General features: G+C 43.7%; 1 protein-coding gene across 14 annotated transcripts in view; it reads right to left on the bottom strand.

Moving 5' to 3' along the window:
- Positions 1-7,221: 7,221 nt before the first annotated feature.
- The window catches only part of FRMPD3 (FERM and PDZ domain containing 3), a 527,068-nt gene continuing 513,779 nt past the window's right edge, over positions 7,222-20,510 (bottom strand). For 5 of the 14 annotated variants that reach the window (XM_083159056.1, XM_083159055.1, XM_083159054.1 and 2 more), the window contains one exon: positions 7,277-10,709. In XM_083159056.1, coding sequence (XP_083015182.1) covers positions 8,218-10,709 — 2,492 coding nt within the window. In that variant the 3' untranslated portion in view covers positions 7,277-8,217. Of the gene's footprint in view, positions 10,710-20,510 lie in introns of all 14 variants that reach the window. The other 9 variants (XM_083159049.1, XM_083159048.1, XM_083159059.1 and 6 more) reach the window with 5 other exon arrangements.

A 20,510-nucleotide genomic window follows, 5' to 3' on the forward strand; every position in this document is an offset into this window, starting at 1 on the left:
TTGCCCTGTGTGTACAGTGTTCCCCCTCCAGTGCCCCCGTGTGTACGCTGTACCCCCCAGTGCCCCCCTGTATACACTGCCCCCCAGTGCCCCCGTGTATACGCTGCCCCCCCAGTGCCCCGTGTATATGCTGTCCCCCCAGTGCCCCGTGTGTATGCTACCCCCAGTGCCCCCGTGAGTATGCTGTCCCACCCAGTGCCCCTGTGTGTACGCTGTCCACCCAGTGCCCCCGTGTGTACGCTGTCCCCCCAGTGCTCCCATGTGTACGCTGTCCCCCCAGTGCCCCCATCTGTACGCTGCCCCCCCAGTGCCCTGTGTGTATGCTGCCTCCCCAGTGCCCCCATGTGTACGCTGCCCCCCAGTGCCCCCTTGTGTACGCTGCCCCCCAGTGCCCCGTGTGTACGCTGTCCCCCCAGTGCCCCCGTGGGTACGCTCCCCCCAGTGCCCCCGTGTGTACGCTGTCCCCCCCAGTGCCCCCGTGGGTACGCTGCCTCCCCAGTGCCCCCCGTGTTTACGTTGTCCCCCCAGTGCCCCGTGTGTTTATGCTGCCCCCCCAGTGCCCCTGTGTGTACACTGCCCCCCAGTGCCCCTGTGTGTACACTGCCCCCCAGTGCCCCTGTGTGTACACTGCCCCCCAGTGCCCCCGTGTGTACGCTGTGCCCCCCAGTGCCCCCATGTATACGCTGGCCCCCCCAGTGTCCCCTTGTATACGCTGCCCCCCCAGTGCCCCCGTGTGTACGCTGCCCCGCCTCAGTGCCCCCGTGTGTATGCTGTCCTCCCAGTGCATGCTGTCCCCCCCAGTGCCCCCCTGTGTATGCTGTCCCCCCCAAGTGCCCCCGTGTGTACACTGCCCCCGTGTGTACGCTGTCCCCCCCAGTGCCCCCGTGTGTACGCTGTCCCCCCCAGTGCACCAGTGTGTACGCTGTCCCCCCCAGTGCCCCTGTGTGTACGCTGTCCCCCCCAGTGCCCCCGTTTGTATGCTGCCCCCAGAGGCGTAGCGAGGGCGGAGCCTGTGGAGCACACGCTCCAGGCGCCGTAAAATAGCATGGCGCCGGAGTTGTGCCGGCACTGCCATCCCGCTCGCCTACCAGTCTCACACTGGACCGCTAGCCAATGGGTGCTTGCAGTCGAGCAGCCAATAAACTGGTGGCTGCTGGACCACGAGCGTCTATTGGTTAGCGGTCCAGCGGGAGATATGAATTTTACATAGCAGCACTGCACGTTCCTTTCCTGGAGTCCGGACACAGTGGGCAGGGGAGCGGGGAACAGCCCAGCACAGCCAGGGCGGGACGCAGCACAGGCAGGGGAGGGGGGGGACTCAGATGCACACTACTGCAACCCACCCTGCTGCACACTACTGCAACCCGCCCTGCTGCACCCACCCTCCCACCCTGCTGCACACTACTGCACCCACCCTGCTGCACCTGCACCCACCCTCCCGCACCCTACTGCCATCTCCCTCCCACCCTGCTGTACCCTACTGCCCCCACCCTACTGCACCCATCCACCCTGCTGCACACTACTGCACCACCTACCCTGCTGCACACTACTGCTCCCACCCTCTAGAGCAATGATGTTTGTTGGGATACTAAAACTATTGATGGGGATCGATGGCACTGAATGCTTGGAAGCAACACGGAGGGCACAGAGGATTATGAGTAGCAGGATGTACAGTACACAGTGAGATGCGGCCTGGGAGCCAGTCGATGGTATTCGATGGTGAACACGGGGGATCACTGGAGATCACTGGGGGTCACTGGGGCGGCCTGGAAGCCGAGAGGTATCGGACATGGGAACCCACTAATATCCGGACGCTGAGGAGATAACCTGGGCTGCACAGAGAAGGCTGTATCACACAGCAGAAGGAACTCGTGGAGGCTTCTGGCAGGAGTGGAATAACCAGGGACGCTGAGGATAGAACAGGCAACAGCGGACTCAGGTAACTGGACCTCTGGAGCAAGTGGGGAGTCTTGACAGGAGCTGATGCTGGAGAACTCTCAGGGGAAACTGACGAGTTGTTCAAGACGGGGAGGAGACTGTGAGACAGGCTTTTATCCCTCCAGGTAATGAGGGAATCAGACGCAGGTGTGGGAATTAGCTGCAGCAGCAGCAGCACACAGACCAGGAAGTGAGTTGGAGCTTACCTGGATCATGTGACCCGCAATTTGATCAGGAAATACACCTGGAGCTCTAAGTGACGCAGGGAATGACTTGGAAGCAGGAGACATCACGCCAGGGATTACAGACTGTACCGGCAGCAGATCTACAGAGTATATTACCCCAGCATGCCAGTAAGGGGCGCACGCGAGCGGCATAAGAACCGGGGTTCCTGACACTCATGCCCCTTGGACAGGGGATGGGCTGCACCATCCGCACGGGTGGGTTGCGAGGGGAGAGTTGAACACCAACGATGTATGAACGGTGTGATGTGAGCTTTTCTTTTTTTAAATAAAGTTTTTTTTTTTTGTACATTACACCCAGTGCCATATAAAAAACATTAAACATTAGGCATGTAAAAACATTCTCAACATTCCGTATACATCATATTTCACCAATATTATTTCAGAGCCTAACATTTTATACATTTTTATTCTTTACACTTGGTTTACTCTTTATAATACCCCCCCCCCCTAATTGTGCCCCCCTCTCCCCCCCCCCCCAAGTGGAGTTCGTCCTTGTACAACTTTCTCTATTCTTTTCTTTTTTTTTTTTTTCTCTCTCTCTCTTGCTTTTCTTTTTTTCTAGTTTCCTACCCTGCTCTATGGTTGTACCTATGCTATCCCCCTTTCTTCCTCCACAATGTGTTCCTTACTGTGCATGTGCCTTGTATATTTGTGTATATTTATTTTTCTCCACTCTTATAGTAGCTGGAGGTCACCCATCTGTCCCACACCTGATGAAACTTTCCTGGGTTCCTTCGTTTAGTGTACATATATCTTTCATGACTTATTGTGCTATTTACTAGATTTATCCAGTGCTTAAATTTGGGACTGTCCCTTGCCATCCATTTTCTAATTATTAAAACTTTTACTAAAGTCATTAATTTCTCAATAAGTGCTTGGTTGTCTTTAGTTGCTCCCTGTTGGGGCATTATATTCAATAGGCCAGATTTCCCGTTAAGGTCAAAGTTCCCAATACCTAGCTGCTTTATAACTTGTCCCACCTTCTCCCATAACTGTTGTACCCTAGGGCATAACCAGATCATGTGGATGTATGTACCCGTTGACCCCCTGCATTTAGGGCATACGTCCCTCTTTGTTTTGTCATACTGTTGACCGGAGTCACATATACCCTATGCAATGTAAATAAATTAATTTGTTGATACCTTATAGAGGCAGTTGCCCTTTTTGGGGATGACAAGGCTTTACTCCATTCTTCATCAGATATTTCCCCTATGTCCAGACCCCATTCCCTCTTGTTTTTTCCACCTGGTTGTTTTCAAGTTGGCTTACTAACATCTTATAGATCGTTGATACCCTTACTTCTCTATCTTTGCCCAGTAATTGTTTAATTGGGGATTCTTGTATAATAACTTCTCTCTTCCCGTATGTTGTGTTTAGCTGTAGATACCGGAAGAACATTTTATTATCTACCTGGTATTCTTTTGTTATTTGTTCAAATGTTTTAATATTTCCCCTTTCATCTATCTGCCCTATATTTGATATATCAACTTTCCCCCAGCATACCCTAATTTCAGTGTTTCTTACACCATTGTCCTTTCTGTTTTTATTTGCCCATATTGGAAGTGATGTGATCTTACCCCTCTCTTTCTCTATGACCGTTCTTTAGGGCCCCCACCCTTTATAGACCAGTTATATATTTGTCAATTAATAAATTTGACATTCATATTTGAAACGCCAGCACTCGTGTCTGTCTCATTATTTTAGTGTTAAGTTAAGTAAGGTTTAGATAAGTTATTAAAGTGTGGGGCATAAAGATTGCCGATGGTGAGTTTATGGATATCAAGATTATTTTGAGATTTGGTACATCTGCATATAATTTGGTGCTTTTTGAACACTTGTTTCTTTTGATACACTACTAATCACTTGTCTCCTATTTCTATATCTGGTTGTGAGCAACATATTGACAGGCGACACCCTGCCATATTAAATATTCCAGCAACCCAGATTTCTTATATTTTCATTTGCAGACACACTGGACCCGAAAGATACTGCTCATTGCCCATCAATGCTATAAGCACATGGGAGAAAGCAGTGTATCCAGTAATCAACAGTGTCTATCAAATCTTGCTTACAACCACTTTCCCTCATCCACAATTGAGGGAACACTACTCTGCGAGGGCAATTTCCAATCAGGAGGTTCCCCACTCTAACATGGAAAGAAGATACACGCTAATTTCATATTGAAACACGGATCAACCAGCTCTATTGTGGGGACTGGTTAAGCCAATCCGGATACAGCAATCAGTAGCAGGTATCGTGTATCAATCACATCGCAGGGATATATTGACACAAACTTCTGTTTTTCAGTCTTCTCTCCCTGTATACCTTTATCATTATTAGACCACTAGATGGCACCAAAGTCACATATTGGATAGCAGATACAACATACTTATAATCCCACAGATACAACGGGCCAAAATAATAATTATCCTAAATATTGGTTCACCATATGCAGTGAAGTGTAGATAACAACATTATTTAATTACTGTCAACAAGATAGTTTTGTTTATTGGTACACTTTGTTAGTCCAGACATGTCAAAAAACAGAATGATCATATAAGTGTATACCATACAAACATTGGGGAAAATTTACTAAGATGTGTTTTCTACCTCACATGTGATGTTGCTATGGGCAACCAATTAGAATCTACTTCTTATTTATTTACCCCCCTCTAGAAGATAGTAGACAGGATCTGATTGGTTGCCCACAGCAACATCACATGCGAAGTAGAATACACATCTTAGTAAATTTCCCCCATTGTATCTTATTCTAGTTCACTTGCACTGGCAAATTCCTTCTCAAATGGACAAAACCATGTGCACTGCAGGTGGGGCAGATTTAACTTGTGCAGTGCAGAGATAATTAGATTTGGGTGTGGGTGGGGCACACGAGTTTACTGCCAACCCTGAGAAATGTGCCATTGGTATTATTGAGGCCAAGTTTTTTGGGTACATTGTGGGCAGAGGACAGGTTAAACCCCAGCCTAGTAAGGTAGAAGCAGTCCTCACCTGGTCAAAACCTAAATGTACAGTAAGTCACAATTTAGGACATTTCTTGGTCTGGTGGGATATTATCACAGGTTTCACAGCTAGCCAAATGTCTTAGAAAACAGTCCTCAGACAAGATAACATGGTCTAGACCAGTGGAAACTGCTTGGCAGGATTTAAGACGAGCTTTGCATACCAAGACTGTCTTGCAAGCTCCTGACTTTAGAATAAAATTGTGTTACAGACAGATGCCTCTGTGACAGGATTAGGAGCATTCCTCTTCCAAGAGGTAGATGGAGAGGAGAAGCCCATTCCCTACTTTAGCCATAAATGATTGCCCAGAGAGAAGGAGTACTTGGCCATTAAGTGGGCAGTTGAGTCATTAATGTATTATTAATTGGAGCGAGAGTTTTTGTTGGTCACAGACCGTGCACCCTTACAGTGAATGCATACAAATAAAGAGATAAATAATAAAGAAATGAGAGGTTGTGTGACCTGTTGGCAGAGGCGTTGTGAGGGCGGTGCCGGTGGAGCACAAGATCTTGGCGCTGGAAGCTATAAGGGCGCCGGAGCCGTGCCGGCACCGCCAGCTCGCCCGCCTACTCTGTCTCCCTATGCTATCTCCCAGCTCTCCGCTGTGTCCGGGAGACGTGGTGCTATTTAAAATTCAAGTCATTTGCTGGACTGCTAGCCAATTGGCGCTTGCGGTCCAGCAGCCAATCAGCTGGTGGCTGCTGGACCGCGAGTGCCTATTGGCTAGCGCTGTCCAGTGGGAGAGGTGATTTTTAAATAGCAGCACAGTCCACATCTCCCGGGTACAGCGGGGAGCTGGGAGTGGGCAGGCCCGGCGACAGGGGGAAAGGGGGTGCACGGATTGCACACACACCAGAAAAGAGGTCCCTCCACTGGTGGCCATGTGACTGCAAGCACCACTGCTGTGCCGACCGCACACTTCCCCTGACAGCTGGGGGGCTCCACACTACTCCCTCCCACCCTCACTTCACACTACTACTCCCACCCTCCCTCCCTTTTCCACACTACTCCCTCCCACCCTCACTCCACACTACTACTCCCACCCTCCCTCCCTGCTCCACACTACTACTCCCACCCTCCCTCCCTCCCTGCTCTGCACTATCACTCCCGCCCTCCCTGATCCACACTATTACTCCCACCTTCCCTCCCTGCAAGCAATTTCAGTCCCCCTTGGCAATGAGCAATTTCTGTCCCCCTTGGCATTGAGCATGAACCCCTGGCATTGAGCATATAGGTAAGTGGCACTTATGTGTTAAACGTGTAATGGGCATTACGGTTTGTTAAATAGTATGTGATGGGCATTTTGATGTGTTAGGGTGTGTTATATAGTATGCAATGGGCATCATGTGTGGCATTATGTGTAATTGGTATTGCAAAGTTTGCTAAAATGTGCAATGGGCATTACGGTGTGTGGTATAATATTGGGCTGTGCCCACTTTTCACTGCGCAGGAGCCTCACCTACTACAAATTGGGGAAGCGCAAAACATGCCCTTGCTCCGGGCGCCGTGGCACCTAGCTACACCACTGCCTGTTGGTTTTTGGCCTTGCAGCCATTTAAGTTTGAGGCGAGGCATCATCCAGGGAAAAAGCACTTCAATGCCGGTTCCCTTTTCAGGAGGTCTGTAGGTCCTGATACTCCAAGCAACCCTATGGTGAAGCAAGCGGAGGATGAAGAAGGTAAGGTGAACAACCTCTGGAAAGTGGTGGAGGGCTGTTTACCAGGGTGGATGTTACAAGTAGAGGTGGGCGAGGCAAAATGCTTGCCTGCAAATTGTGTAGCTTCACTATGGTGGTTGAAGCTAAGGGGGGGGGGGGGGGGGGGAGTGTGGCAGAGAAGAACACAAACATGTTATTAATATGTTCTAAATATGTTTTTTATGATTCTAATGATTTTTTATAGGTAAATTGGGTTATACTGGGGTTATGCATTCAAATGTACCATTGTAACAAGTACAGTTGAGCCCCATTGATCCCTTACTATAATTCATTTGTTTGAGACAAAATGAAACACACTAGTGTTCAGGTTATAAATAAAAGCATTTCACCTAAAAATGGAATGAGTGAAAAGATTGTAGAAAATAAATTTAATTGACACTTTCCACCATAATGATTTCCATACAGTATGAGACCAAAGATATTTTACATTGTTTTTAGGAGAGCATTAACAAAAACTTTATGTGCTAGTGCTGTAGGTATAATTTTACAGAATGAAATCTATTGCACACCCATGTATTTTGTAGTTTTTGATTGCAAAGGAACACATAGTTTGCCATAACTGTAAACTTTTCACTTAGGATGTGAAACTATACTGAGTTTGATCACAAACCAATTTTATTATGTTGCCATACCAAAAACATTTTCATGATCTGAGTGAAAGAAATATTCCAGCTGCTGTATTATTTGATATACTACACACTGAGAAATATAAGGTACAGTAGGTAAAGACGAACACTAAATATTATTTTGTATTCCAATGAAAAGTCAGACCTGTGATGCAAAGATTATTTTGAATGCATAGAAACGTAGAAGCATTTATTTCTTTATGTCTTTTCATACTGATTGTTGCCCTACTGTATGCTGATGCTCCCAATATAGTGTAAAATCCTGTTTCAGTCAAGAAGGGAAATTATGCAAACTCCCATCATCCCTTTTTCAGATTGTGGAATTTTCTTAATGTAACTTTTTGAAAGGATAATTTAGGAGTAAAGCATGTCACAGTGGGAAAGGTACTGTAGTTATGCACAAACACAATTCTGTTTGCTAAATAGATGTATGGCAGCTAGATATAGCATATTATCATACAGTCATAAGTAAGCTTAAAGTTCCTGCTCCAATATACTGTACAGTATGTTATGTACAGTTAAAATACATCTAACTTAATAACCATAACAATCTATTACTATTGTTGATTAGATTCCCATTTCCAAGTTAAGGCTGGTACTATTCAAATGGGAACTCATTTTTGTGTTCCATCACAAAAGCTCAAAACATAATTAACAATGTATTTAAACATTACTTGCTCATAAGGGTTTTAATAGAACGGGAGAAAGTGCTAACTGCTGTTGCCACTGTGGCAGACTGCTTAGCTAACTGTCCCACTACAGTCTGACTTTGTCCAAATGTCCGAGCACTGGATTCTTCTGCTGCTCTGAGCAAGAATGTGTAATTTCTCACCACCTCTTCTACCTTGCATAACAGTTCCTGCCGTTGACTTTCTGAAGGGATCACAAACACCAGTTTTACAAAAGTCTCAATTAGGCCACAGAGAACCTTAAAACTGCAAGTTACTGCAGTCAGCATATGCTCTGGATTCTTATCTACTCCAGCCATTCTCCTGCAGGATGCACGGAACTCTTTAAAGCGCAATGTTAGTTCTTGTTTGCATTGAGCAAGATGTACTCCATCTAGCTTTGGCACTCCAACCTCAGTGCTGACCAGACATTGGCGTAGCACAGTAAGTAGTTCATTGGTGGCAAGTTGCACAGATATGAAACCATCAGGAAGAGAATAGGAATGCCCACGTAAAGCATTTACCTTGGCAAGGCTGCCTTCAAAAGTAGCAGTACGAAGATCAATTTCCTGTGTTTGATTATCTTTAGGTCCACTACACACAGTGGCATCTAGTACTTGAAGGGTCTGGCTTAAAATGGGTGTAGCTTCTGGATTAATTCTGATTCCTGGAAGTACCTGCATAGGAATGGAGTAAGATAATTCATCTCTGTCACTGTTCTCATCACCGGATGAACATCTTCGACAGTTAAAGCAGTGACGAATAGAACAACATTTCTCCCCTGAAACTGCTTCTTCAGACAATTTGGTCTGGACAGTAAAAACCTCTTCTTGCTGTGGGGTAATAAGTGGAGATTTTTTCTCATCCCTGATTCCTGATATATCTTGTGTTTTGTTTTTCTCTACAATGGGCTCACTTTCTTTCTTCTGCGACTTAGTAGGAGGTGGGTTGTAGGGCACTTCTTTTTTTTTTTCCTCATTGACATTGTATTTTTGTGTCATTTTTGTGTATTGAAGAGTGCTTTTATCATGTGCTGCACAAGAGGTTAGACATGAAGTTATTTTTTCTGTACCCCTGGACTCAAGACTGGAGGAACGTACAAGTCGAATTCCCATATGACCTTTGTTGTGAACTAATGTTCTGTTTCTTTGTTCAGATTCCAGAGGAGGGTTTAATTGGACCTGTATGCCTCTAGTAATGCGTTTGCAATCACAACTGCGTCTCTGTTCTCTGGACATACCTGGCACTTTTTGTATAGGACTACTACGTACCTGACATGAACAGTGCCCAGGTACTAGTGGGCAAGTGAGTTCTTGGCGCTGAGCACCTAATTTACCCTGTGGCCTCAGCAGTTCTTCAAGAAACTCCATCTCATACTGTTTAACCTTGCGCAGCTGTGCTTGACGCTCATCAGTTTCACGTTTCATTCGTGTGGGGAATGTGGCAGAAAACAGTTTTCGCAACTTGAAAGGAGCTCTTGCTCTTGGTTTTGCAGGGGCATCACATTCATCAAGTTTATTTGGAGTAGCCACTTTTTCAGAAACATGTGAAGTTATGTCTATGTCTGATTTAATTGTTAATTGTGCATTGTTTCTAGTTATCATAATGCTGTTAGGAACTGAGGCTATTGTGTCTGGTTTTTGACTATGCTCATTTGTGTCTTTGTTTCTTTTGGTATGGTTTGGGGAACCTAAATCATCTACAACAGATTTATCAATCCCTTTATTTTCTGCAATTGTGTGGCTTTTGTGCTGCTCTTCCAAACTTTTGGTAGAACAAGCTTTGGCATGGAGTCTCTCATCATCTGTTGGGGATAATTGAAGAACATCATGACCCTCATGCCTACTTTCACCCAAAATGTCTGTTGAGGTCTCTCTTTGTGACAACTGGTAACTGCATGTGATATCTGGAGAGGTTTTGTCATCTTTACTATCTTTATCCCTCTGTTTTTTAGCACTTTTACTGATAGACTTTTCAGTTGAAGATGACAAGATATTTTCTGAAGATTCTACAGAGGGAGCTAGATTTGGGCTAGACTTCTTCTTTGGAAGGCTCATTGCGATCTTTGAGCTAACTTGAGGATTTGTAAAGCTAAGTTCTTCCTTGGATTTTTCAGGAGATTTAAGTCTTGATTTTCCATTGTTTAAATTAAATAGTGGGTTTAAAGAAGCTTCTGTTGACATTTGTTGCAATCCTGCTCCTATCATATGTTGTTGTAAAAAAACAGGTTTTAATACAGGGCTAGTTTCCATGTGACCCAGTGAATAAGGAGAAGTGATTACAGCCTGAGCTGCGCAGGTCTGAATTCTAAATGGGAGCTCCTTCCGTGCAAGTCGACTTTCCTTGTTGAGGTGGTGGGCAAGGAAGTAAGCAGTGTTGCGATTTTGTTTCATAGTGGTAACCATATGTGATGCATCAGTCAATTGTGAGGAGTTTGTTTCATGACCAGAATCCAGGGATGACTCAGGGGTGATGGCTGCAAGGACTATGAGGCCTAGGAAAAAAAGAAATATTGGAATAACTAAGTGATTCTAACCAACATATTAATTTTCAGGTAACAAGAACTTTAACCCCACTCTATCTATGGTCACCATTGCTACATCGGTAGTGGGCCACTAGTGGGACTACAATACATGCATAAGACAGTGTGCATGCACATTGTGCCACACATGTCACACATGTGGCACAATGTAGCCATATGAGGTGGCTACATCTGTATATATCTACTGTATAAATATATTAAAGCATCTATCTATAAATATATTAAAGATGTCCTTAAATATAATAAAAAAAATAACTTTGGCATTCTATAAGTTGATAGTTCCATATTCTTTAGATTGCAGATTAGTTGAACATACAGTTAACAACAAATATTAAAGTGATTTTTCCACCATACTAATGTTGGAGAGAAGTGTGCTTCAATCTCCTTACAAGGAAGCTGCCCAGGCACCTTTACTAAGATGGCTGCTGGGTGTGCTAATGTGCATTCAGAAACCACTCTATTGAGTATTACCAGTACTGGAAAAATAGGTCCAGGAACTACAGGGAGGGAGGGAGGGAGAGAGAGAGAGACAGAGACAGAGAGTCCAGGAACGAGAGAGAGAGAGAGAGAGAGAGACAGAGACAGAGAGTCCAGGAACGAGAGAGAGAGAGAGAGAGAGAGAGAGAGAGAGAGAGAGAGAGAGAGAGAGAGAGAGAGAGAGAGAGAGAGAGATCATTTGTATTTAGAAACAAAGGCAAAAGAAAATACATTTTAGTCCAGAACAATCTCAGGAACCCATTTCCTGATGATGTCATATTTCAGCTGAGTTCCTGTTGGTTCCTGCTAAAAAATGGCACTGAGTATTACAATTCTGCATAGACATTTAGAACATAGCTCTTCAGAGGTGTGAGTAGCTATTATTACTGATATCACTGGTATATGGTTTCAACACTGCTATATACATTACAGTTAAATTTAAAAAATTAAAAAAAACTAAATTCTATTTCACAATTTTGCTGGTACGGTTATAAACCTCCATGGTTCTATATGGCACCGACAGGACATATAAACAATTGAAACTAAGAAAACTACTGTTATAGTGATCAACTTAGAAAATGAAGACAAACCAAAATATCATGATTTATGAGGTACAGAACTCTTTTTTTTGACAACCAAAAATAAATGAAGGTATCAAAAGTAATACAGCAGTAATCAGGATAATACTTCTAATTACTTTAACATACATACATTTATGGATAGCAATATTAAGATGGCGCCCTTTATAGTGACCTTAGCAATTAGATCAGTAAAGCCTTATGATAATTTTCAAAACAAGCAAAGTAAAGTCCATAAATTTCAAACGTTTAATAAAAGTCTCTTTTTCCACACAATGGGGTTTATTCTAGTTCATTCTTTCTGACAAAATCCTTCTTAGACGGACAAAACCATGTGTACTGTAGGGGGGGCAGATGTAACATGTGCAGAGAGAATTAGATTTGGGTGAGTTATTTTGGGTAATATTTACCAATATGAAAAACCTAGTTTTTCGTATTGTTTTTTTCCCTACGGTTGCATACGACTGTTTAAGTCGTATGCAAACTCGTGTTCCGGAGGGTCAGTTACAAAGCAGTCAGATACGACTGCTTTGTAACCCTCCGATGGTGTAGCCATCCGTATTAGCGGCCGTATATACGGCTGCTAATACGAATTATTTCTAGCAGTCTGCACGGATCAGTCAGATCCGTGCAGGCTGCAGTGTGTAAAAAAAAATAGACAAATAAATAAATGAAAAAAAAACCCGGCGTGGGGTCCCCCCCACAGCCGAAACCAGCACCAGGCTGAAGGAGCCGGGGCCGGTAATTAAAAATCAGGGAACCCGACAAATAGGGGCTCCCCGATTTTTAACAACCAGCCCCAGGCTCCAGGTCCGGGGCTGGTTCCCAAAATACGGGGGACAAAATGACTAGGGGTCCCCCGTATTTTAAGAACCAGCCCCAGGCAAAACCAGCCAGCAGGGTAATGCCACAGCCGGGGGGAGACTTTTTATGCAAGTCCCCCCGGCCAAAGCATTAACCCTACCGACCAGTCAGCCTGGCCAGGGGCCCTGGGGGAGTGGGGACCCCCCCAATAAAGGGGTCCCCCCCCCTCCAGGACTTACCTGACCAGGCTGAAGCCTGGTGCTGTCCTCGATGCCCCTGGGCGGTGGGCATCGAGCTGAAAGCGGTGTAAAAAATAGAAAAAACTATTGTTTTTTACTGTGGCACTACAAGTGCCAGCAAGCCTCCCCAGCAAGCTGGGACTTGGATAACCACAAGTCCCAGCCTGCTGGGCATTAAAGGGCCCGCTGGGTCTTGTAGTGCCACAGTAAAAAAAATAGTTAAATAAAACACACTGACACCCATTTTAAATAAAAGTTTAATACACACATTACATACATACTGATACTTACCTTTCTTGATCCCGTAGGTAGCCCTGGTCCTGATGTCCTGTGTCATCCTCCAGGTCCATGTCGGCTGTCTGCGTCGTCCTCCAGGTCCATGTCGACGGTCCGTGGCGGTGTCCGGGTCCGAAGAAATCCATGTTGGAGCTGTGGAAGGAAATCCTACTCACCTGGTCCTGCGCTGAAGAAGTCTTCTCTTGATCCGACGTAATCCAGGTAATCTTCACAGCTGTCGCCGGTCCCCGCTGCTTCCGCTGTCTCTGCATCGCGCTCTGGAGAGATGCTGAGATGTTTCATATTCGGCGCCTCTCCTCAGACTGAATTCTATTGGCCGCCTAGCAGGCCAATCAGGAGCCGACTTTCTCGGCTCCTGATTGGCCTGCTAGGCGGCCAATAGAATTCAGTCTGAGGAGAGGCGCCGAATATGAAATATCTCAGCATCTCTCCTCAGCGCGATGGACCTGGAGGACGACACAGGACATCAGGACCAGGGCTACCTACGGGATCAAGAAAGGTAAGTATCAGTATGTATGTAATGTGTGTATTAAACTTTTATTTAAAATGGGTGTCAGTGTGTTTTATTTAACTATTTTTTTTACTGTGGCACTACAAGACCCAGCGGGCCCTTTAATGCCCAGCAGGCTGGGACTTGTGGTTATCCAAGTCCCAGCTTGCTGGGGAGGCTTGCTGGCACTTGTAGTGCCACAGTAAAAAACAATAGTTTTTTCTATTTTTTACACCGCTATCAGCTCGATGCCCACCGCCCAGGGGCATCGAGGACAGCACCAGGCTTCAGCCTGGTCAGGTAAGTCCTGGAGGGGGGGGACCCCTTTATTGGGGGGGTCCCCACTCCCCCAGGGCCCCTGGCCAGGCTGACTGGTCGGTAGGGTTAATGCTTTGGCCGGGGGGACTTGCATAAAAAGTCTCCCCCCGGCTGTGGCATTACCCTGCTGGCTGGTTTGGCCTGGGGCTGGTTCTTAAAATACGGGGGACCCCTAGTCATTTTGTCCCCCGTATTTTGGGAACCAGCCCCGGACCTGGAGCCTGGGGCTGGTTGTTAAAAATCGGGGAGCCCCTATTTGTCGGGTTCCCTGATTTTTAATTACCGGCTCCAGGCTCTGTCAGCCTGGTGCTGGTTTCGGCTGTGGGGGGGACCCCACGCCGTTTTTTTTTTTATTTATTTAATTTTTCTAGTTTTTTTACACTGAAGCCTGCACGGATCTGACTGATCCGTGCAGGCTAAAACGCAAATAGAACAGGAAAATGGTGTTCTATTTTCCTGTCGTATTTGCGTGGGTGTTTTACACCACTAAGCAGCCGTATTATCAGTACGGCTGCTTAGTAAATCAGAAACCACCATTCTTTTGAATGGTGATTTCTGTCGTATCCTATCGATGGTGTAGGGCATTCGTATTTGTAACTACAAATACGAATGTTCCATCTTTAGGACTACGAATTGTTGTATTTTTGTAAATCCCGAAAATACAAATTCGTAAAAAAAAAGGTGTATTTCTCCCTACGAATACACCTTTTTTCTACGAATCCATTTTGGTAAATGTCCCCCTTTGTTTCTGTGCAGGGAAAATACTGACTGCATGATTTTACACTGCAATATAGATCTCACTTTGAAGTAAAACCCCACCCAAATCTAATTCTCTCTGCACAAGTTACATCTGCCCCACCCGCAGTGCACATGGTTTTGTCCATCTAAGAAGGATTTTGTCAGAAAGAATGAACTAGAATAAACCCCAATGTTAGTGGTTGTTCCAGACCGTTAAAAGGTTCAGATAATTCATAGTAGCATGCAAGCGTTTCCAATGCGTTTCATCCCCACATGGGACTTCATCAGGGGTTCGCAGGAAACACAAATGTTACTTTCAATGGCTTTCACAAGCGGAGTATCTCCACACTAGGATGATTTAATAGGTCCTTGCAAAGAATTCTGAGGTACACTGTCACTCAGACTCTTTTTATTCAAAAGTTGGGTCCATGTAGGAGTCTTTTAATTCACATAAAAGGTCATAGCTTTAAAAATCAAAAGTCTACTGACCGCTCCATGCATATAGATGAATCCGATAAATGGTTTTTCTAAGCCCAGAAGGTATTTCTAGTGGAATGTGCTGTCTATGCTCAGTTAAAATAAAGATATATTCTGTACAGAATCAGTATTTATTCAGGATGCAATTCCCACTTTCTAGAGATGTGCACTAATAAAAAGGTTCTGTCAGAATGTAAACAATCTACGCTAGTCCAGGTGTAAACAATAGAAGATTAATGGTTAATCAAAACTGAACCCAAACAAGCCATTCTTGAAAAAGTGCTTTAAAGCACGAAACGCGTTGAAGAGGCTCATCCGTGGTCCCCCTGTGTGCACCCCCCACCGCTGGAAGAAAGCTCCATACCATTGGAGCCGAAGCTGCACCCACCGCACCAAGTGTACCGCTCGGGTAGACGGAGGAGGAGAAGAGACGTGCGGCATTTCCACCAGCCGCAGCACGCCAATTTCCAACCCGACAAACCCGCTCCTTGGTTCAAGAGGTAGGGAAAGGTAGTCTAGCACGCACCACGGACATTCAAATAAGCTCAGAAGAGCTGTAAACGCTATATTAACCAAAGGTTTTTTTTTTCATACTTCTTATTTCTCTATCCTTTTCTTATTGTATCCCTTTTCAATAGCGCTCATCCCTCCAATTTTTATTTCACTTGTAACAGAATATTGAGCTGCTTTTCCCTTTTTCAGCGCGGTGAAAAAAACTTTTCTTAATCAAAACTGTTGATAATTTAAACTCAATTAAAATTAAAATAAAAGGCAAGAAAAAAAGGTTGTGCAAACAAAATCAAACTATAAAATTAATATACATTTTCTTACATGAGAAAAACATTATGTGTACTGAGACCTGGAATAAAATACATTTTATATTACAGTAAGTGGTAAATTTATCAAGAAACATGTCTGACCAAGTGTGCATTGTGAGTTTGCTCATCTTTTCCAACAAAAAGACAGTATAATCAAACACGGGATTAAAAACATGATTTGAACTGTGAAACTAGGGTTAACTTACAAATAAAAGTTAATACGCCATCAAATCACCTAACAAGTACATTCGATTTAAATGAATACAACACATACATTTAAAAAGAATTATGTTAAAAACGGTTAAAAAAGATTGCCAACAGAAAAATCGTCAGTAACTTATTCCTTCCGTTGGTGGAAGCGAGACGGCCTTAAAAAAGTTGCTCAATGAAGAACAAAAGCTTTCTGTCACACTGCTTAGATTTTTTGGAGTGGGCTTTCAACCAAAACCTAGTTCGCTGGTACATGCAGTAAATGTAGCATGTCTAATATATGATCTTCATATAAGAAGCAGTGTATATCATACGCTGCTGGCTATATATTTAATGACTTTTGATAGATCAATTAGTAATTAAATAATCAGTTCCATGAGGATCACGAAGACACTGGACACTTTAATAAATTATCAAATACTCTATGTTAAAAAAATCAATTTCATACGGAAACATACATTCATTCATTAAAAAAAAAATACATAAAAATATAATTCATAAATGAATTTACATACATAATTCATGAAAGATAAAGAAATGTAGCATCCAAATTAGTAATAATAAGTACAGTGGGGTCCCCATTCTGGGTGGGTCTTATAAACTGACAAAGTGTTACAGGGATGCCTTGAAAAAACAAAAATTATATTTTAAAAGAACAAGAACCTTAGAACTATTCTAGCACCAAACCTATTACCCTCTATACCAGGGACCACAGGTTCGACACGGCTCCCGTCTTAACCACTTAGTAGTTATAGATGTAATAAGAATATATGCCTTACCTGTAAATTTATGTCCAATAAAAAGAATGTCATTATTTCAACAGCTACCAATAAAGCTTACCCGATTAAACAGTTTTCTTTAATCCATGGAGGAGATCTGGAGGGCCATTCTATCAAGACCATTGAATATATCCCCACTACCAATAGGGGTGGAGATCGTTTCAGAAAACTCTTCCTGGCTGAGACTTCCTGGATCTTTAAATTAGATGCACTCAGTCCTCAAGGACTAAATGAGGCTTTGGATTTGTCATGTATAGATTGATCTTTATAACTGGTAATTAATTTATTTACTATTATTATTTAATTTTTCCTTTTTTATATTGTACTTGTACCTAGAGTTCACCTTTAATTATGACTGGTACTAATATTATTTAATTTATATAGTCAACCGTTTTATAGAGTCATTGCCTTAATTCCATATGGGTTGGGGAGACAGCCAACTATCCATATGACATTTATATGCCATATAGGATTTGCAGTTGCCACTTTCCTCACCCCCTCAGGAACCAGTAAGGTAATTTGCCTGAATGAATCTATTTTAGATACATCTGTTTTTTAATTTCATTAAATTTATGTTATATTTTGTGTCTCTTTCTCTCCTAGCATATTATACATAATGTGGTTACAAATGTATTCATTTAAATTTCTCATTTAAACCTTCATGTGTTAGAGCCTTTATTCCTCTCTTCTTATTTGTGCTTATTTTTATGTCCTGCTACCTATATATTAGGTCCAACAAATTAAAATTGATATAATAATAATAAAAATACAAATAAAAGTAAAAATAGATTAATACATTTTTTATAGGGATGAGCGGGTCTGGATCTCTGAGATCTCTGAGATCTCTGAGATCCAAACCTACCCGAGCAATGGTATCCGAGGCGGGATCCGAGCTGACTCGGGAGTTGCCGCCTCTTTCCAGACCGAAAACGAGGCAAAACGTCATCATCGCGCTGTCGGTTCTTGTGTGTTCTGGATTTTATAATAGACACACACGCCTGCTGCCATCTTCACTCCAGCATAGGAGAGGTTAGAGGGTGGTTGTGCTGTGCTAAACTTCAGTGCTAATAATATTTTATTTGTTTGGTGCTGCTGTGTTGATTAAGGGCTGCAGGGGCTGCTGTACTCAAGTCCAGTGTACAGGTGCTGCAGTGGCCAGTTTACAAAAGGCTGTGTACAGGGCCTGTGTTCAGTGTGACAGGGCCTGTGCCCAATGTGACAGGAGCTGTGTCCAATGTACAGGGATTGTGTCTAGTGTACAGGGACTGTGTCCAGTGTACAGGGGCTGTGTCTAGTGTGACAGGGGTTGTGTCCAGTGTGACAGGGGTTGTGTCCAGTGTACAGGGGCTGTGTCCAGCGTGAGAGGGCTGTGTCCAGCGTAAGAGGCGCTGTGTCCAGTGTGACAGGGGCTGTGTCCAGCGTGACAGGGGTTGTGTCCAGCGTGACAGGGGCTGTGTCCAGCGTGACAGGGGCTGTGTCCAGCGTGACAGGGGCTGTGTCCAATGTGACAGGGGCTGTGTCCAGCGTGACAGGATCTGTGTCCAGCGTGACAGGGACTGTGTCCAGCATGACAGGGGCCATGTACAGGGTGCATTGGCCCCTGTTACCAAATTCCATCTACAGATATGTCCAGATACATCTTGGTTTTACTGCGCCATGTATGGCACAATATGACACACCTTGGACTCTGCAAAAGTCACACTTTTGAATTTTCAAAAAATTTCCACCTCTAATCTATTGCTTTATACAAATTCTACTGCTGCAAACAATTTTTAGAATCCGACCCACTTGCTACATTTGGAAAAAACAGCTAAGCCGTGTTTTACATATTGCAACAAATTGAGAAAAAAAAAAGCCAAGATGTATGTGGACACATCTGTAGGTTCCACTTCAGCAGGAAGGCAATACCAAGACTGTACATGGACATTAAAAAAAGCTTTGCTAGTGTCCTAAAAAATGCCACTGTACCAACTGTCCACTTAACCACGGATATGTGGACAAGCAGAACAGGGCAAACTAAAGACTACATGACTGCAAACTAAAGACTACATAACTGTGACTGCCCACTGGGTAGATGTATTACCTTCAGCAGCACCAACAGCAACAGAAGTAACATAATTTCCCATGGTCATTCAGAGGCAGGCTACTTTGTGTTTCACCGGTTTCAGTAAGAGGCATACCACTGAAAAACTCCTTGAAAAACTATGGGAAGTCATCGCGCAATGGTTTAACCCACTTGGAATCTCCTCGGGATTTTTGAAATCTGACAATCCCACCAATATTGTGAGAGCATTACATCTGGGCAAATTCCAACATGTCCCATGTTTTGATCACACAATACATTTGGTGGTGCAACATTTCTCGAAAAATTACAGGAGTATTCAAAATATGTTGGCAGTTGTCCGGAAAATTTGTGGACATTCTGCAAGTGCATGCAGGAGATTGCAGCACTTGCATGAAATTTTAAATTTGCCCTGCTTTCAGCTGAAGCAAGAAAAAACCAACAGTTAGCCCAAAGGCTATTAGAAGCGCTGGTGATATGTATCTAAGATCCCTTGTTGCTATACATTTTTGCAGCCCCTTGTTAGAGGTTTTGTACCTCAAGCAGAACAAGGAAAGGTAAAGCTCACGTAGTTTGCACTAACATGGGCTTCCAAGGGGCGCAGTTATGTTAGCACAATAATAGACAATGATTTCAATAAAAATAGATTTTTTATTTTAAAAAGGAAAGGTACTTATGTAATATCTGGACTCCCGTTTTTTTTATGAGACCGTGTCCCCTCGCGGGGCTCGCTGCGCTCGCCACGCTTCAGGCACGGTGGCTCGCTGCGCTCGCCACACTATATAAAATCAACTCCATGCGTAGTTGGATAGTAGGGGTATGAAAAAATGGGGTGCATTTAACATGGGAGCCCAGATAATACATAAGTACCAAAGGAAATAACAATATCCAAATACGAAGTGCACTTTATTTGCACTTTAAACGGCATTAATGCAACTTTTGGTGCCATATATGGAAGACTGTGTGTCTAAAACTATAGAAAAAACAGAGAAGGTAAAGGATGAGCTACTACCCTTTAAAGATAGTATATTGTTCAAAGAAAGAGATGAACAAATAAATACTAGAGTGGAGAGATTCCAAAAGGATATGATTACCAACAAAAAACGTAAATGGGAGACCAAAACAATTACCAAAAAGGGTTAATAAGAACTTACCATAAATCTACATATGTCTCCGATAGAGATACTACACCCAATAGGTCAAATAATAATTTTATACACTCTAAATATAGACAGAGAAAACCATCATACCATCATTCAACAGATAGACCTAAATTATATGGAGATTTATCATTTTAGACCCATTCGTTCCAACTCTCAAAATAGGCGGCAAAAAAAGAACTCCCCAACCATTCGGGAACTGAGCAATGGGTTGAACCCAATCAGGTTTTTCAATCCAAAGCCGGGAACAATCACAACCCCTATGTCAATCTTAATCATTACTCTCCAAAAAGATCTAGATAAGGA

Source organism: Crinia signifera, chromosome 9 (assembly GCF_055691185.1).
Source record: "Crinia signifera chromosome 9, ASM5569118v1, whole genome shotgun sequence".
NCBI classification, from domain to species: Eukaryota; Metazoa; Chordata; class Amphibia; order Anura; family Myobatrachidae; genus Crinia; species Crinia signifera.